The 14923-nt window shown below is 36.8% G+C and overlaps 1 protein-coding gene across 1 annotated transcript; it reads right to left on the bottom strand.

Annotated features, from left to right (window-relative positions):
• Nucleotides 1-5325: 5325 nt before the first annotated feature.
• Nucleotides 5326-13517, bottom strand: LOC140240038 (protein ABHD13-like). The gene is made up of 8 exons (XM_072319849.1): nt 13478-13517; nt 12399-12738; nt 11255-11486; nt 9185-9285; nt 8298-8548; nt 7315-7419; nt 6056-6163; nt 5326-5584 (listed from the first exon to the last, which is right to left on the bottom strand). The coding sequence occupies exons 2-8, from the start codon at nt 12694-12696 to the stop codon at nt 5471-5473; spliced, it is 1209 nt and encodes a 402-aa protein (XP_072175950.1). The 5' UTR covers nt 12697-12738; nt 13478-13517; the 3' UTR covers nt 5326-5470.
• Nucleotides 13518-14923: the final 1406 nt, after the last annotated feature.

The following is a 14923-nucleotide window of genomic DNA, read 5'->3' as shown; positions in this document are numbered from 1 at the left end:
TCTCGTTTTTTTTTTTTTTTTGCATGTGCATATTTCTATGATCCTGTGTGTTAAAGAATGTGACCTGTAATGTATAGTGTCATCTTTTCTTTCTTTCTTTTTGTTCAATCTTATCCATTTTGTCTAATCAGACAAGAGATACACCCATTTGTGTTGCAACCAGCAAGTATTAACTCATCTTGTGCAGATGTTATTTTAGGAGACATTGTATCTTTCAGGGCCCTGATAGTAATGTATGCACATCTTGGCCAGTGTCGACAAAATACATTGTACACAGTTCAAGCGTCATGAGCTCAGTCATTGTGACAAAACAATCCATCAGTATTAATGTCTCTCACTCCGTCTTCTCTTCTTTCTGTGCATCTTGTTATTATGATGTGCGTGCTTGTGTGTGTGTGTGTGTGTGTGTGTGTGTGTGTGTGTGTGGCTGATCAGGATTGAAAATTGGAACTAAATCAAGAGAAAACAATTTATGTTTAATATTCTGTAATGTGTAGGCAATATTCCAGTACAGTACTGACACAAATTGTCTAATTGTACACTTATATTGATGGATGTTTGTTTAGTGAAGGAAGGGAAGGATGAAGGAGGGAAAAAGGAGAGAAGATTTTAGGTTGTATACAACCACCAAAACTAACATATTTCTTGAATATATGATACACATAAACAAACACATACTATACACACATTCATGTACAGTATTAAAGTACATAATATGTATTTCATTCGAAATCTGAGGAAATATTTTTTTCTCCTTTTTTTTTGGGGGGGGGGGGGGTGGGGGCAGGGAGTGATGGGGTGGTCAATAACTCTATTTTTACACCCCCGCATGGTGTGTGGTCGGTCAGGCAGTCCATTGCAAATCTTGTGTTGCCGACTCGTACAGTTTTGAAGCAATTTGGATGAAACTTGGGTTACATGATGACATTGAGGTGTAGATGTGCAAGACCTGATTTTTCTGTTTGCTATTAAAACAAAGTGTTGCCATGGTAACCACAATTTTACCAAAACCTTGTGAAGTGAACTATATGTACTTCCACAGTAAGCAATTGATTTCAAATTTGGTATGTATAATGATCTATGGGTGTAGTTATGCAAGACGCTCTTTGTGTTTGTACCTGATAAGGCATTGCCATGCTAACTGCACACACACACACACACACACACACACACACACACACACAAACAGAACCTTTTATCAAACCGTGGTTCAAATCTTTTTCACTGGAGTCTGGGCTGCTGGAGCAGAGGTATAATCACCTTCAGTGGTAGTTCTAGTTCAGGTTGGCAATAAATCTATTTTTTGACACACGGGAGAAATTCAATTTCCTGAGGGCCATTGAGTTTCTCTTCTGCCACGGAAATGGATCTACTATTATGTTGTGTTTTATGCGTCTAAAGAATGTTACCGTTAATGCGAGTTTTCTCTTTTCACCATCATTAGAGATATTTTTATCTTTTTTTTTTTTTTGTGTGTGTGTGTTTTCTGCACAAAGTTAGTTATTATGCATGTGTATTTCTACAACAGTTCCTGCAAATGTTACAAATTTCTCTATCTTATGAATTACAATAATAATGTTGGCTTCTGATGGTGTAATGCGTGTACAGTGGAAACTCAGTATAACAAGATCCTTGGGACCAAGACAATTTGTTCTTTACATCAGATATTTTGTTATATCAGTAGTCAATAAACAATACAAAACAGGAAATAAATTCATTGGGACAGGAGAAATTAGTTTATTATATCAGATATTTTGTTATTTCAGATCTCTTTGTATCGAGATTCCACTGTATTGTATGTCATGAGGAAACTTTGCTGTAAAAGCATTGGTTTATATTCAGTTGTCAAATTATCAAAACACATGGAGAATTCAGACTGGAATTAATAAATTTCCTTTATTTCTACCTTAGATTGCTTTTGCATATATTTTCTAGGTCTTATTCTTATCTGCACACATTTGTACAGCTTTATATTCTTGATATACATACAATGGAAAATAAGCTGCTCAAAAATATCAAAATCTATGATTTGTATAGAATGAAAAACACTTTACAACTATCTACACTAACATCAACAGAGTTGGACATTTGAAGTGCGCTGACAAGAACTCCAAAGAAGTTTCTTCCTGGATGCAATCAGGCTTCAAAACTCACTACATTGTATCTCAGGCTGCCATCTCCTGTACCTCTCTGTCATCGGGCTTCAAGAGAGAGATTCAAACCTTCATACATGTACTGTAAAACCAGAAAATTTCATGTGCATTTCAATTTCGCAAATTTTGTGAGAGCCAAGATTAGCGAAATCAAAATGCAAGCATAAGTTCTTGTCTTCACTACGTGTATATATGCATTGAAATATCAGTGGCAGTTCATTTCATGGCGCCAAAAAGGCCACCTCCTCCACTTCACAAAAATGTCTTGCTTTACGGTATTGTACAGTGTATACGGATATGTTTAGCCCCATGTAACTCTTTGTAGACCTTTTACTGAGGCACTGTACATGCACCTGCACACCCATATGAGTATACATGTACATCCAATGGTAGCCTGTACTTATAGCGAAGAAGAACAATATTTTTATACAAGTATGAAAAGAGTGAAGTCCATGTGTTCTTGTGTCTTCATGAGGTACAGACTTGAAGCCTTGGGATTTACTGTTGGGAAAGCATGAAAATTGTGGATGATAACACCATTAAGGTCTTAATAGGAGTCTAGCACATTATTTTCTCAACCTCAGACAAATATGAACCTTGGGCATAACATACACTTGGCTAAATCACAGCTTTGAATTCTGACATGTTTCTAACTTGACACTTCTCATACATACACTGTACTACCGCTGGCCTAATTTTGACATAGTCAAAGGTTATTCTACACACGAGGCTGTCTGAACAACACCACTTTGATGATAATGGGTATATATGTGACAATACATTCTCATTACTGGACTGCAAAGCAAACTTGTAATAATAGCTGGAATAGTCCAATTTCTTGGTTAATTATATTTTTGTATACTTTAATGCTCATTCCTAAAAGAATGATTCAAAGTGTTTGTATTTGACATATCCTAACAAGGATCTGTATTTGAAAGAACAAATGAATGCAGAATAGTAAATGTTTCACCACTGAACTTGGGCTGAAAAGATTAGAATTTATTTACAAAGACAATTTTGAATTTAGGGAAAATTAATTTGCTAGAGATGTGCACTTTATAGATGCTCTCTCATATCTAGTGCTAAATGTCCTCATGGAGGCATCACATTTTGCATGCTATTAAAGCTTATCACATTGAAGCATAGCATGGCAAAATTTACCAGGTATTTGATGAGAGGCCAAACAGATGTTCATTTGTACCACTTTCAATAATTCACAGTGTTCTTAAACATAAAAAATAAAACCAGCTCTCATGAGACAGTTTACCTTGTCTTCAAACCTGAGTATTTTGGTGAGATGAACAAGTAAATATACACACTGAGGCGCTGCACAGGGAAAAACAGCTTCTGATTCGTAGGCAGCCTGTAAACACTAAATCTAAATTGAAAAATTTACTTCCTTCATATGACATTATTCACCTTGAAGAATCTTGCTGTGTGCATGGTTTGAAACAGCTCTATGTATCTATGCTTGGTTTTGCTATTTAAATCGCAGGGGTATAGCTTCGTCTGTGGATTGGCACACAAACCACATCAGATGGTTGATAGTGAGCCTGGTATGCGCACAACCTACCGAAATATTAAACTTGTGAATGTATCTACTCAGGTGTTAACTACGTGTAAACTACATCCAGCAGAATGCATGCTTTTACAACAAGCAGTGAATTAAATCTGGTTCTGTCTTCATAAGAATTTTAGTGTCAGCATCATATTCACAAAATACTTCTTTCACATGCATGAAAAGAAAAGAGAAGATTAAAAGAAATGACAGGCATTGGACGAGGGTTTGTAATGCCAGCATATTTGCAGGGGGAAAAAACCAACAACAAACAAACTAAACTAAACAGCGATATGTGCTTTACTGGGTATATGGAAAAAGTAAGGCTGTTAACTGAATGAACTGTCATGGGATTTAGCATAGAAGCCAAAAGCAAGCTACAAAACTTGCGACAGACTGAATAGGGAACATGCTACTTCAACATGTTTTTAGTGTGAGGGACAGTGGACATGTTTTTCTTAACCTTTTATTATGTTTAATAAAGTGTGTTTTTAACATAGAAGTGAAAGAAATATAATACCTTGGGGGAAAAAGAAGAGATTAGAAAAATAGAAGATTAAATGACAAAACTATAAGAACCCCGGAGAAGTTATCAATACATTTAGTTACATTAATGATTAATCCTTATAATAACATCATGACTGTGTCAAATAGTTGTAAGCCATTAACATATTGCACCATATAATACCATCTTTAAAATAATTCACAAAAATGCATTGTTATAATCAGGAGATAACTCAAAAACACAAGATGATCTTCTTTATCATAGGCACCTGTATTTGTCCTTTTGCAAGCCTTCAGAGGACAAGTTGAGTGTGATGTGACGGTGGAATGCAAATTAATCTCCAAAGGTCAGAAGAGCTCTGCACAATATCAATCCAACTTTATCATACTGTGTAGACAGCATGGCAGGTTTAAGTGAATGTATATAAAACCTGCACCTATCTTAGCATTTCCACAACGTGTGGACTCTACTCCTGATCCAACCTGCTGGTATAACTGAAGTGATTTTCAGCATGAACTCACTCCATATTCAAGTTTACTTTCATAAAATGAAATGAACAGAACAGCAAACCTTCTGTGAAGTTACGGCAACAGCGAAGAAAGTTTCACTTGATTTCCCAAAGCCCTGATATCATTCATAATGACATAATATGCAAATTAGATGAAGCGATGATGTCATGACCTCACAAGTCTCCCATTCCTTTGTACACAAATCTCTTCTTTCTTTCCTTGTTTCAAATGAATTCAAGAAGTACATATTCAATAATACAATAACTTCATGAAGGAGAGAGGCATTACACAGTAGTTGTTAATTCTTGATAAATATAAGTAACTTTACACTGAGTTTGTGTGCAAACAACTGGGACAATGGTGTGTCATCGCCATGTCCAATTTGTATATGTGACTATGCCTGATATCACTACTGCATGAAAATATGTTTGAGAAATGAATTCCACAAATTCATCATTTTTGTCCAGATGTAATGAAAATGTTGATGATCTGTTTGTATAGCTTTTAGGAATTTCAAGTCAATTTTTCACTTTGAAACTCAGTCAGTGTACTGCAGGTTGAGTAGGGGCAAAATAAAACGAACAAACAAACAACCTGAATGTAAAAGGTATAAATAGAGTAAATCAAATTGTCAGTAGGAGCCTATTCCTGGTAGGGACAAGCATGGCTGGACACACCACAGGTCTGCATGCAGTCCCCAAGCAAACACTCAGAGCCTCTTGAAGGATGGACTGTCCAGGAGTGGTCAAGCATTGAAGACGATGGACGCATTGGGTTGACCAGCAGCCCCGGTGTGTGAGTGGTGTGAATGGGGGTGGGGCGAGACAACACTGGTCACTGGATGATGAACATGTGGAATCTGGGGAGAGATTGAATATTATACACTGGAGAAATGATTTCACAATGTATGAAACAAATATCAAATATTCATGTGTCACTCCCCTTATGTATCATGGGGGTTTTCCACTTGAACATTTGATTGCTGCTAGTGATTATATATGTAATCGTTTACATCACTACATGGTGGATAAATCTAGTCAAAAGTATAATGACATGAAGCAGAGTGTGAAAAATGCTGAGAACTCTCAGCAAGTAATTGAAAATTTTTCCTACTTACAAAATGACAACTTATCTTCAGGCTGCCGACAAAATTGATATGCTGGACACATTCTTAAAATAACAGGATTTGTGACAAAAATGAGAGGGAAATGGAGATACTAACAGTAACCAAACAAGGAGATATTATTGTAAGTATATTTTGATAAAGCTAGGTAGACCACAGAATGCCATCATAATGTTCTCAGTAATATTAGGAGGATATGAGACTTACCTTCCATATAAAGTCCCTGATGATTGTGAAGTAATGATCACAGTGCCATGTCTCATTGTGGGTCCCTCCAGTAAAGCAGTACATACTTTTCTTTGGCCCTTTACATCGCTAGAAGTCAAGAAGAAAGAACAGATGCACCACAATGAAGGGTAATTCCGTGAAGTTGGGGCACAAAGTGTTACATTTTAGCATAACTCAATACTAGTTATGCTATACATATATTATTTATAGGCTTTATATTTGTATTGAGACCATACATTTTCCTGGAAATTTTGTGCCATTCAGACTCAATTTTGATGAAGTTATTAAAATAATATGTAACGGTGTCCTGCAGCATCGTGACGTGTCCATGTAGCATCGTGATAGTTAAAATCTGGTCCTAAAAGACAAATTGATGCAATTAGCTTGACCAAAATTTGATATAATACGCATAATTACTAGATTAATCAGATAGCTAAATATCTTAACTCTCCTTTCCACAGTTTTACTTTTACAAGAAAATTACACAATGTGTCACTATGCTACGCGGTGTCCACCAAATGTAACAAAAAAGGACACTGCATAGCATCGTGATACATTTTGTAATTTTCTTTTAAAATTAAAAGTGTGTACAGGAAATTTGAGATATTTAGCTATCTCATTCATATCTTGTAAATGCATATTGCATCAAATTTTGGTCAAGCTAATTGCCATAATTTGTCTCTGAGGACCAAATTTTAAAATATCACGATGCTACATGGACATGTCACGATGATACAGGACACTGTTACGTATTGTTTAATAACTTCATCAAAATTGAGTCTGAATGGCACAAAATTTCCAGGAAAATGTGTGGCCTCAATGCAAATGTAAAGCTTACAAACAATAAATGTATAGCATAATTAATATTGAGTTATGCTGAAATGTATTTTTAAATATCACGATGCTACATGGACACTGCCCCAACTTCATGGAATTACCCAATTTACGATAAACAGCCAACAGATGAAACAATGACATAGACACACATACAAAATAAATTGATATCCTTTCATACAATGGGTAAATGTCAAAATTTAATATTCACACATAGTTCAGAAGTGTGAAAACTGAAAGATACAAAGTCAGTACCATATGGCATGATAGTGACAGAATCAATTGCAATTGAAGAGAAAACGAAGTCAACAAATTTGAGCATGATGGAGATGCTAAAGCCAGTAAACTTTGGCATCATATTAAAAAAGAAAGAAACATTACTGTTTTGACATCAGGTGGCTTACCATAAACAAGTCTTTCATCATCTTGGGGGGTACCAGCTCATCCGCTGTTCCAGACAGAAATAACGTTGCTGTGTGTATTGATGACACTTTCTTGTATGATAAAAACTAGATTTAACAGGAAGAAAAGAAAACAACAATGACAGTTGTGTCATGTGGTACATGGATCATATCAGTCGGGTGTACGTACTTTTCTCAACACACCAGAGTACAATGTATGAGTAACTTCAGCTACCATGATTCAATGATGAATTTGATTCATGGGATTAGCAATTGACCACACTTGCTGATGACAAAAATCATGGTTCTACAACTGAAAACTAAGAGTTGTGATGATATATATGTAATATTAATACACAAAACAGATAATGACAATATTTTGTGTAGAAAACTGTATCACCTTGATACTAACATCCACAACTGTGACATTTTTAAAAGGATACAATCTGATACTGTCGTTGGGCACACATAGCTATGGTATAAAACCAACATGAAGCTGACATCAAGGAATTTTTTTCACAATTTTCATTTTCAAAATTTAATGTTATCACCTCATGAACATAACACAAGATTTTCAAGAGGAAATTGTCAGTTTTATATTCAACAGTTGGCCATTACAATAAATTATCTTGAGAACACATATGGAGTATTTACTCTTAAGATAACAACAGCAACAACAATCTTTTTTTTCAACAAACTGACATTATGTGAAAAACCAAAGGAGAGTTTAGTTTGGGATTATCATCAGAAGAATTTAAGGAGAATCCTTTGCTACCGATCACAGATATAAAGATATCATGTGACATTAGCATACATACATACATACACAATGATATTGTTTTAGTATTTCTAAAAAATAAGTTTCAGACAACTGAATTTTTTACTCATTCGTTGACTTTCTCCTCAATTATTCTTATGTTCATCTTTGTGAGAAAGCTTCATCTTGATGGTACACCTAAACACACTGCAGCTTCTTACTTACATACCTTATTCTTCACCAGACAAAGTGGGATCCACCTTACTGCCGACGAGAATAGATGGCTTCCCATCTCCTGGATACATGTAAATGTGTTCTCTACAAGAAGTCCTTTTAAACGGCCTATGTTTCGCTTCTCTGAGGCCACATCAATTGCCACAGCGCCCCCTAGTGAGCGGCCAAAGATAAAGATCTGTGAAGGGTCAATGTCTCGTCTGGTGTGGAGGTAGTCCAGTGTGGATTGAGCGTCGATATACAGACCTAAAAGCAGAATGGCAGACATGACAACCAAGTTAAGTTCAAGCTTCAGAACTTTGGACAGGGAAAATACACCTTGTTATCCATCAAATCTCTTTTATAAAATGAGCTTTGTGAAACAATGTATAGGTGACAGTGGAAAAGCTCTTTTTACTTGACCAAAGTTATGCACCACACTATGATCTATAATGCACCAGCAATGTAAGAACTATCAGGTACTAAAACTAAGCATCAAAACTAAACATCCCGAGAAGTACACACATTGATTCAAAAGATAAAAATATCCCTAGAATTCTACTGAACATTGTTTGCTTTACCATTTCCAGACTTGGTGAACGTACATGTATATCATTGGACTGACCAAAATAACGAACACAGTTATAACAAAATTCCACTTACAATGAAGTAAAAATTCAGGCTGCAACATTATCTGCTCCAAGTATTTCTATTGTCTATTTGTTCGATTATAACGAAATTTCGATATAACGTAAGAAAACTGCCGGTCCCGAGGACTTCGTTATAACGGGAGTCCATTGTACTAGTGATACAACATTCTAATATTTTGATGTATACACAAGGGGATACTGTTTAGCTGATTTTATAATAATGATATCTCAGTGTGTGAGGTGGCAGACTGACCTGATTCAGAAGGCACCCCTTCACTCCGTCCGTAGCCTCTGTAGTCCAGTAGTAACACATTGCACTGGCACATTGTATACAGCAGCTTAGCATTAAATAATCTGTGAGAGAACACACGATGCTGTTAAAATCTAAATGATTTCAGAGAATGATTTTACAAGTCAATTATCAAGGCTTGTAAAACACAAGTCAAGATTAGTCTATCATTTGTCATATATTGAAAAATAATTAACAAATGTAGCATGACAATGGAAAAGCTTTTATACCTACCTGGGAAATTTATGGGTATTGAACAGTACACACATAATCTACGCAATACAAATGTATTTGGGATAACAGAAGGAAAGCAAAAGCTCATTGAATACGTGGGTCGAGCCAGATGTACATGACATCAGTGTGTTAAAAAATGTGGTTACCCATGGACGTGTCAAAAACCCATCTTCATCACAAAATTGGATGTTTCTTGACATATAATCCTCATACCATTGTACATGTAAATGAGAAGACACACATGGACACAATCTGTCTGTCTGAACATCACTCCCTCTCTCCATGATTCTGCATTACACTGTTTTATGTCTACACTGGTGACGTATTGTTCCTGCACACCTTCCATGAAAAGAAAGTCAATATTGTACGGAAGATGTTCATCATCGTGGTAGTAACTGAAAGAAATAAAGCTAATCTTCTGTCTCAAGAAGTCAATATTTCTACATATATTAAAATAAAACCACACACACACATTTTTTTTCCCTTAACTTGCAAACTGAGCATTAAAGGTAGTGGATACCTTTTACAGACCTCCCAAAATGCAGCAAAACATTAAATATGAACCTCAGGGGACTTGTTTAGGCCACTGCTGAGAAATTTGGAAGTCAACAGTTATCTACAATTTGAATAATGCACAAAACTCAACTACTCAGTAGTTCTGTGTGTCAGCCACACATAAGCCTTTTTGTTACAGTCTTCTGTATTTTTTATCTATAAACACAAATCTAAAAGTATAAGAGCTGATGTAATAACATATAGAGTGTGTGGCAAGTATAGAAATGTTTGTAAGTTTTGATGAACTTTCTTCACAAAATATACATGATGGACACACATGCAGTGCATGGGTCTGCAAAGGTAGCCTAGTAATGTACTGGAATTTACGGTGAGCCCCGAAAAAAATTCAATTCAAAATCTAATGGTCAATAAAAATGTACTAAATGTTACCTTCCACTTTCAATACTTTATGGGAGTTTCTAAAATGATACTCTCTTCAACATACCACTGCATTTATACAACTCTTCATTTGAGGCATGCAAATGGGATTCCCTACCTTTAAGAGAAAGTCAAATGACTCCTATAGTTATTTTTCAATGGCTCCAGGGATGTCACATAATACTCGTAGCTGTGTCATGTGGGTATTTACCATTATATTCTTGTTGCAAATCAGTGTTTTCTTTATGCACTCCTTGAACTTAAATTATCATCATTTTACAAGGGACAAGACTAATACCCCTTTCATAAACTCATCCTCCTATTATCCGCATAAGAATAATGCGGACAATTCAATAAAAAATGCGTTCACAAACTCTGAAAATAATCCGCATTATTTTTACGAGCGCCCGTTCTGAAAAAGGCGGATAATCGTCATGGTGACTGCACACCCCCCTTCTGCGGGAAAGACAGGTGACGTTTGACCGCACCCCGGCAATTATCCGCATTATTTGGGTTTGCGTTCATAAACTCAAAATCTCCTCCCGATGCTGCTATTATGCGGATAATAGAAGGGTCGAAATAATGCGCATTATTCTTTCCCCTCTCCGATTTTACGACCAAATGTTGCGGATATTATCCGCATTATTGAGTTTATGAAAGGGGTATAAATTGTAAACCAAGGAATGTGTGAGACACTCAACTCTACAAACTGTGTCACACTTCTTCCAAGGTAACAGTGTAGACTGCTGCCATCTTGATATAAAAAATACCTTCAAGTTTGCACAGTCTAATACAAGTGTATTTAGCATATCTAATCTGAGACAGTGCAACTTTTCTTACTTCCAAAAAAAAAAAAAATCATCTTACCTATGACCTAGGTTACCCGCATTGCCATGTAGAAATAGAATGGTTGGTGATCTGGATGCCCTTTCTGGTGGCTGCTTTAGGAGCACAGCACTGAGTTTCACCCAATCAGATGTCTTTATTGAAAGATTCTCATAAGGAAGATCCAAGATGGCAGCAGATGGCACAAATACAGTCGACATCTTCGGGTTGTCCGGGAAGTAAAGAAGGAAATCTTGCATATTGTAGATAACAGCTGTGGGGATGGCAAAGAGTGTAAAACATGTTTCAGTTTAATCAATCTATAGTTCCTAAGTTTACAGACAGGTAATATACAGCGTGTGATCACATTCACGCTTGTAGAGAGATAAAAAGAAAGAAAGAGTGTGAGTGTGTGTGTGTGTGTGTGTGAGAGAGAAAGAAATAAGGATCTTCATTTCTCTCATAAGACAACATAAGATGCAAGGCCCTGTTTCATAAGTTATTTAAAAACACTTTCTTGTAATCACAACTTCCTATGCTTGCAGTCACCACAATATAGCAGCCAGGCAGCAGCTGATCAGCTGTGTGTATGGACATGATTGGTGCATTTACAGCTCTTGTCAGAAGTTCAAATTACTGCCCAGGTTTTAAATTGTCCCATGGGACCCCCTGAGGTGCTACAGATGTGTGTGAATAACTTCAACCTGTCAATTAATTAATTGTTCAACCACTTACATAGTGATCATGCTCCATCCAATGGATTTGTTGTTAAATAGGGACAGGTACGTGTATGTGTCTTCTGGATTACATATTATGAATCCTAATATAATTATTCTCGATTTAGATCTTGATAAAATGTGGGACCTACCTTTCACTAGGACCACTTTGCTTTCCTTTGTTCTTGGATATCTCAGCCATTTCAAAACCAATTTTCATCAAATAAACTTTGAACTCCTCCTAGAATTATAGCTCTTTGATATTCTATAAGTGGTTTCTAATTATCTCACAAAAAGTTAAAATCTGAATCCCCTATCTCAACCAAAACTATACCCCCCTTTAACCCGTTGAGGACTAGTCCCTAGTATACTCGAGCAGGTGTATATGCCTATGGGAAATGCGTGTTATAGCAAAATATGCCTGCCCTCAACAGGTTAAGGTACACGTGCAATTGATTTTTTTGACTCACTGAGAAAGCCTGCCATCATCAGGAAGAAAGCGATAACTCCACCATAGAGCCAGAACACCAGGATGATCAGCAGCAGCTCAGCGATGCACACTTTCCAGAACTTGAAGACAACATGGAGGGAGAGAAGGAGAAATACCTGTACCACAGCAGCTAGCTTTGACATGGTGGGGCGCTGAAACACGCTAACAGATGGAGGCGGTTTGCTGACTTCTGGGGCCGAGTCAAGAAGACGCGTTGTATCCTCACTTCCGTTAATTTCTGCTTCTTGAAAGCCTGCCTCGTCAGTCATTCTTATCATTCCATGTACATGTAGCACTGTCTTTGTTTCATGGCACCGTCTCTGCAGGTGCAAGGAAAGATACTATTATTCATTCATTCATATAATAAATACAAAATGGTACATTGTAACAATCAGATTTACACACAATTCAAAATGCACTGGTTTCATTTCATACAAAAATAAATAACAACCCTAGAAAAATCCAAAAATGTTCATAGCAGTATTACAGGACAGTAATCTTACTGCTCCTCAGTCCTTTCAACACTTGTGGTTTGTCTTTTGTATGTACATCCCCCATGGATACAGTTCAGTTCAGTTCAGTTTATTTCATTTTCGCACGGAAAAATGCACCACCTTCAAATTTTTACAAGCTTGTGTGCCTTAGAATTAGAATGTAATTGGACCTCTGAGCTCAGCACGTCTTTGACTTACTTGGCGGCATCATGCATCATAGGTAATGAATTTAAGGTAATTTAGGCACACTGTATTAAATTTTACATGATCCATGCACAACGGGCGAGTCCGTTACAGATGAGCCGAGTACACTTACGTCAACGAGCTGTCACAGTGTCAGTGAGGCACCGACTTTCAATGAAACTTACCCAGCTGCAAAGTAAATACGTGGGACTGTACAGAACTTTCCTACAAACAAAGCATTGCACATACATTGCTTTCTGAATATGAAATATCACGGAGGTTCTCTTCCTCAACAGGCGAAAACTCATTAAATTTACAAGAACCAAAGAGAATTGTAGGGTCAGAAGTGAAGAATATTTTACCGGTAAGCATATTTCGTCACCTTTTCCTCTTGTTTGGAACTTGTCAGCGGCAGTGTGAGAACTGCAACTAGCAGGGAAATACCGCCCTCTACAGTCAGCTCGTAGCAAACAACTGTAACAGCCTGCGTTACAGTAGGCCTACGAGGGAGGTGGAAGAGAGATTCCACCTCCCTGCCAGTACAAATTCCTGAGGTTTTAACATTGATTTCATTGAGTTTTTAACATCATAAATGTGTTTTTGATGATATTTGCCCCTACATCATATGAGAAATTGCACATTGAAGGGTTGTTAAGCTTCTCAAAGGGACACTTTTGAAAATGATGCCCTTTGTTTTTTGTTTTTTTTTTTTTTAATAAATTTTGCAGTGTTGATTAGTTCTTCATAAGATGAATTGAATACATAGATGCAGGCAGTTATTCTTGATTAAGGGGGACCGTGTCATCATCACCTTATTGCCTACAAATTATGGTAAAAGACTTCATACAGATTAACTTTATGTATTCTGAGCTGTTTCAGTGGTAGTCAAAACAAAGAAATACATTAAGATATATACCCTAATCGTTCAAAGTTGTGTGATACTAATGACTACTATTGATGACTACTATGTACTAAGATCTAGTACCACAAGAACATAATAAGAAAACAACCTTGTATAGTAAAGCAGATGTTGGGGGGGGGGGGGGTAGAGGAGATGGGGGGGGGGGGTTAGAGGAGGGGGGAGGGTAGGGGATTTGACAGAATAGATCAACATAAACCAGCAGGTGTGTTAGAATTTAAAATTCAAAAAAATCTGTAAAATAGCCGGAAGAAATAAAGTGTTTCATCTTCACAAATCTGGATAAGTGAGATATACCCTTTCATCCATCAAATTTCCAAGGCAGGTTCTTCAGTTCAAACTCTGTCCAAGGGTCCACAAAGCCAGACTACGAGTTCTTTTTACTCAAAAAATCACATATTTTCTGTACATGTACGCAATGAAATATAACCCCTTCAAATTCCTTGAGAAAAGCTTTTATCTTTCAACTTAAATGAAATTTGTAGATGAATTCATACTCAATATCTGCAGCTATTCAGGTTTTTTGCCAAACTGCATTATTGATTTTTATAGTTTTTCTTCATTTTTAACGAATTTGTGAAGGGGTCTGGGACATTCCATTTTGTTTAGGGGTGTGAGCCCTATACAGTAGAACTAGAAAATCGATGAATTTATAGTTATGAGCGAGATGGGGGGGGGGGGGGACAGGGGTCAGCGAGTTCAATACTTGTACACGTACTCGAAGTATGGTGCGGGAACAGCGCCCGGAGTATACAACTAGACTAACCCTATAAAGCCCAAGGGGCAGGGGCACATTGTGCCACCTACCATAGGCCTATTTCATTAAATTTTTGTCACTCCTACAATTTCAGCCCAAAGTTCAAATATAGGATCATGAATCGGAGTTTGAGTTGCTCTACCCATGTGCAG

The sequence above is a fragment of the Diadema setosum genome, chromosome 16, assembly GCF_964275005.1.
Source record: "Diadema setosum chromosome 16, eeDiaSeto1, whole genome shotgun sequence".
NCBI classification, from domain to species: domain Eukaryota; kingdom Metazoa; phylum Echinodermata; class Echinoidea; order Diadematoida; family Diadematidae; genus Diadema; species Diadema setosum.
The sequence above is the reverse complement of the archived record's forward strand: the minus strand, read 5'-3'. Positions and strand labels throughout refer to the sequence as shown.

Coding starts and splice junctions, on each gene's coding strand:
- LOC140240038 (XM_072319849.1), bottom strand. CDS start 12,696: ATGATAAGAATGACTGACGAGGCAGGCTTTCAAGAAGCAGAAATTAAC. Junction 11,487..12,398: donor GATGATGGCAGGCTTTCTCA/GTGAGTCAAAAA, acceptor CCATCCCCACAG/CTGTTATCTACAATATGCAA. Junction 8,549..9,184: donor AGGGGTGCCTTCTGAATCAG/GTCAGTCTGCCA, acceptor TTCTGCTTTTAG/GTCTGTATATCGACGCTCAA.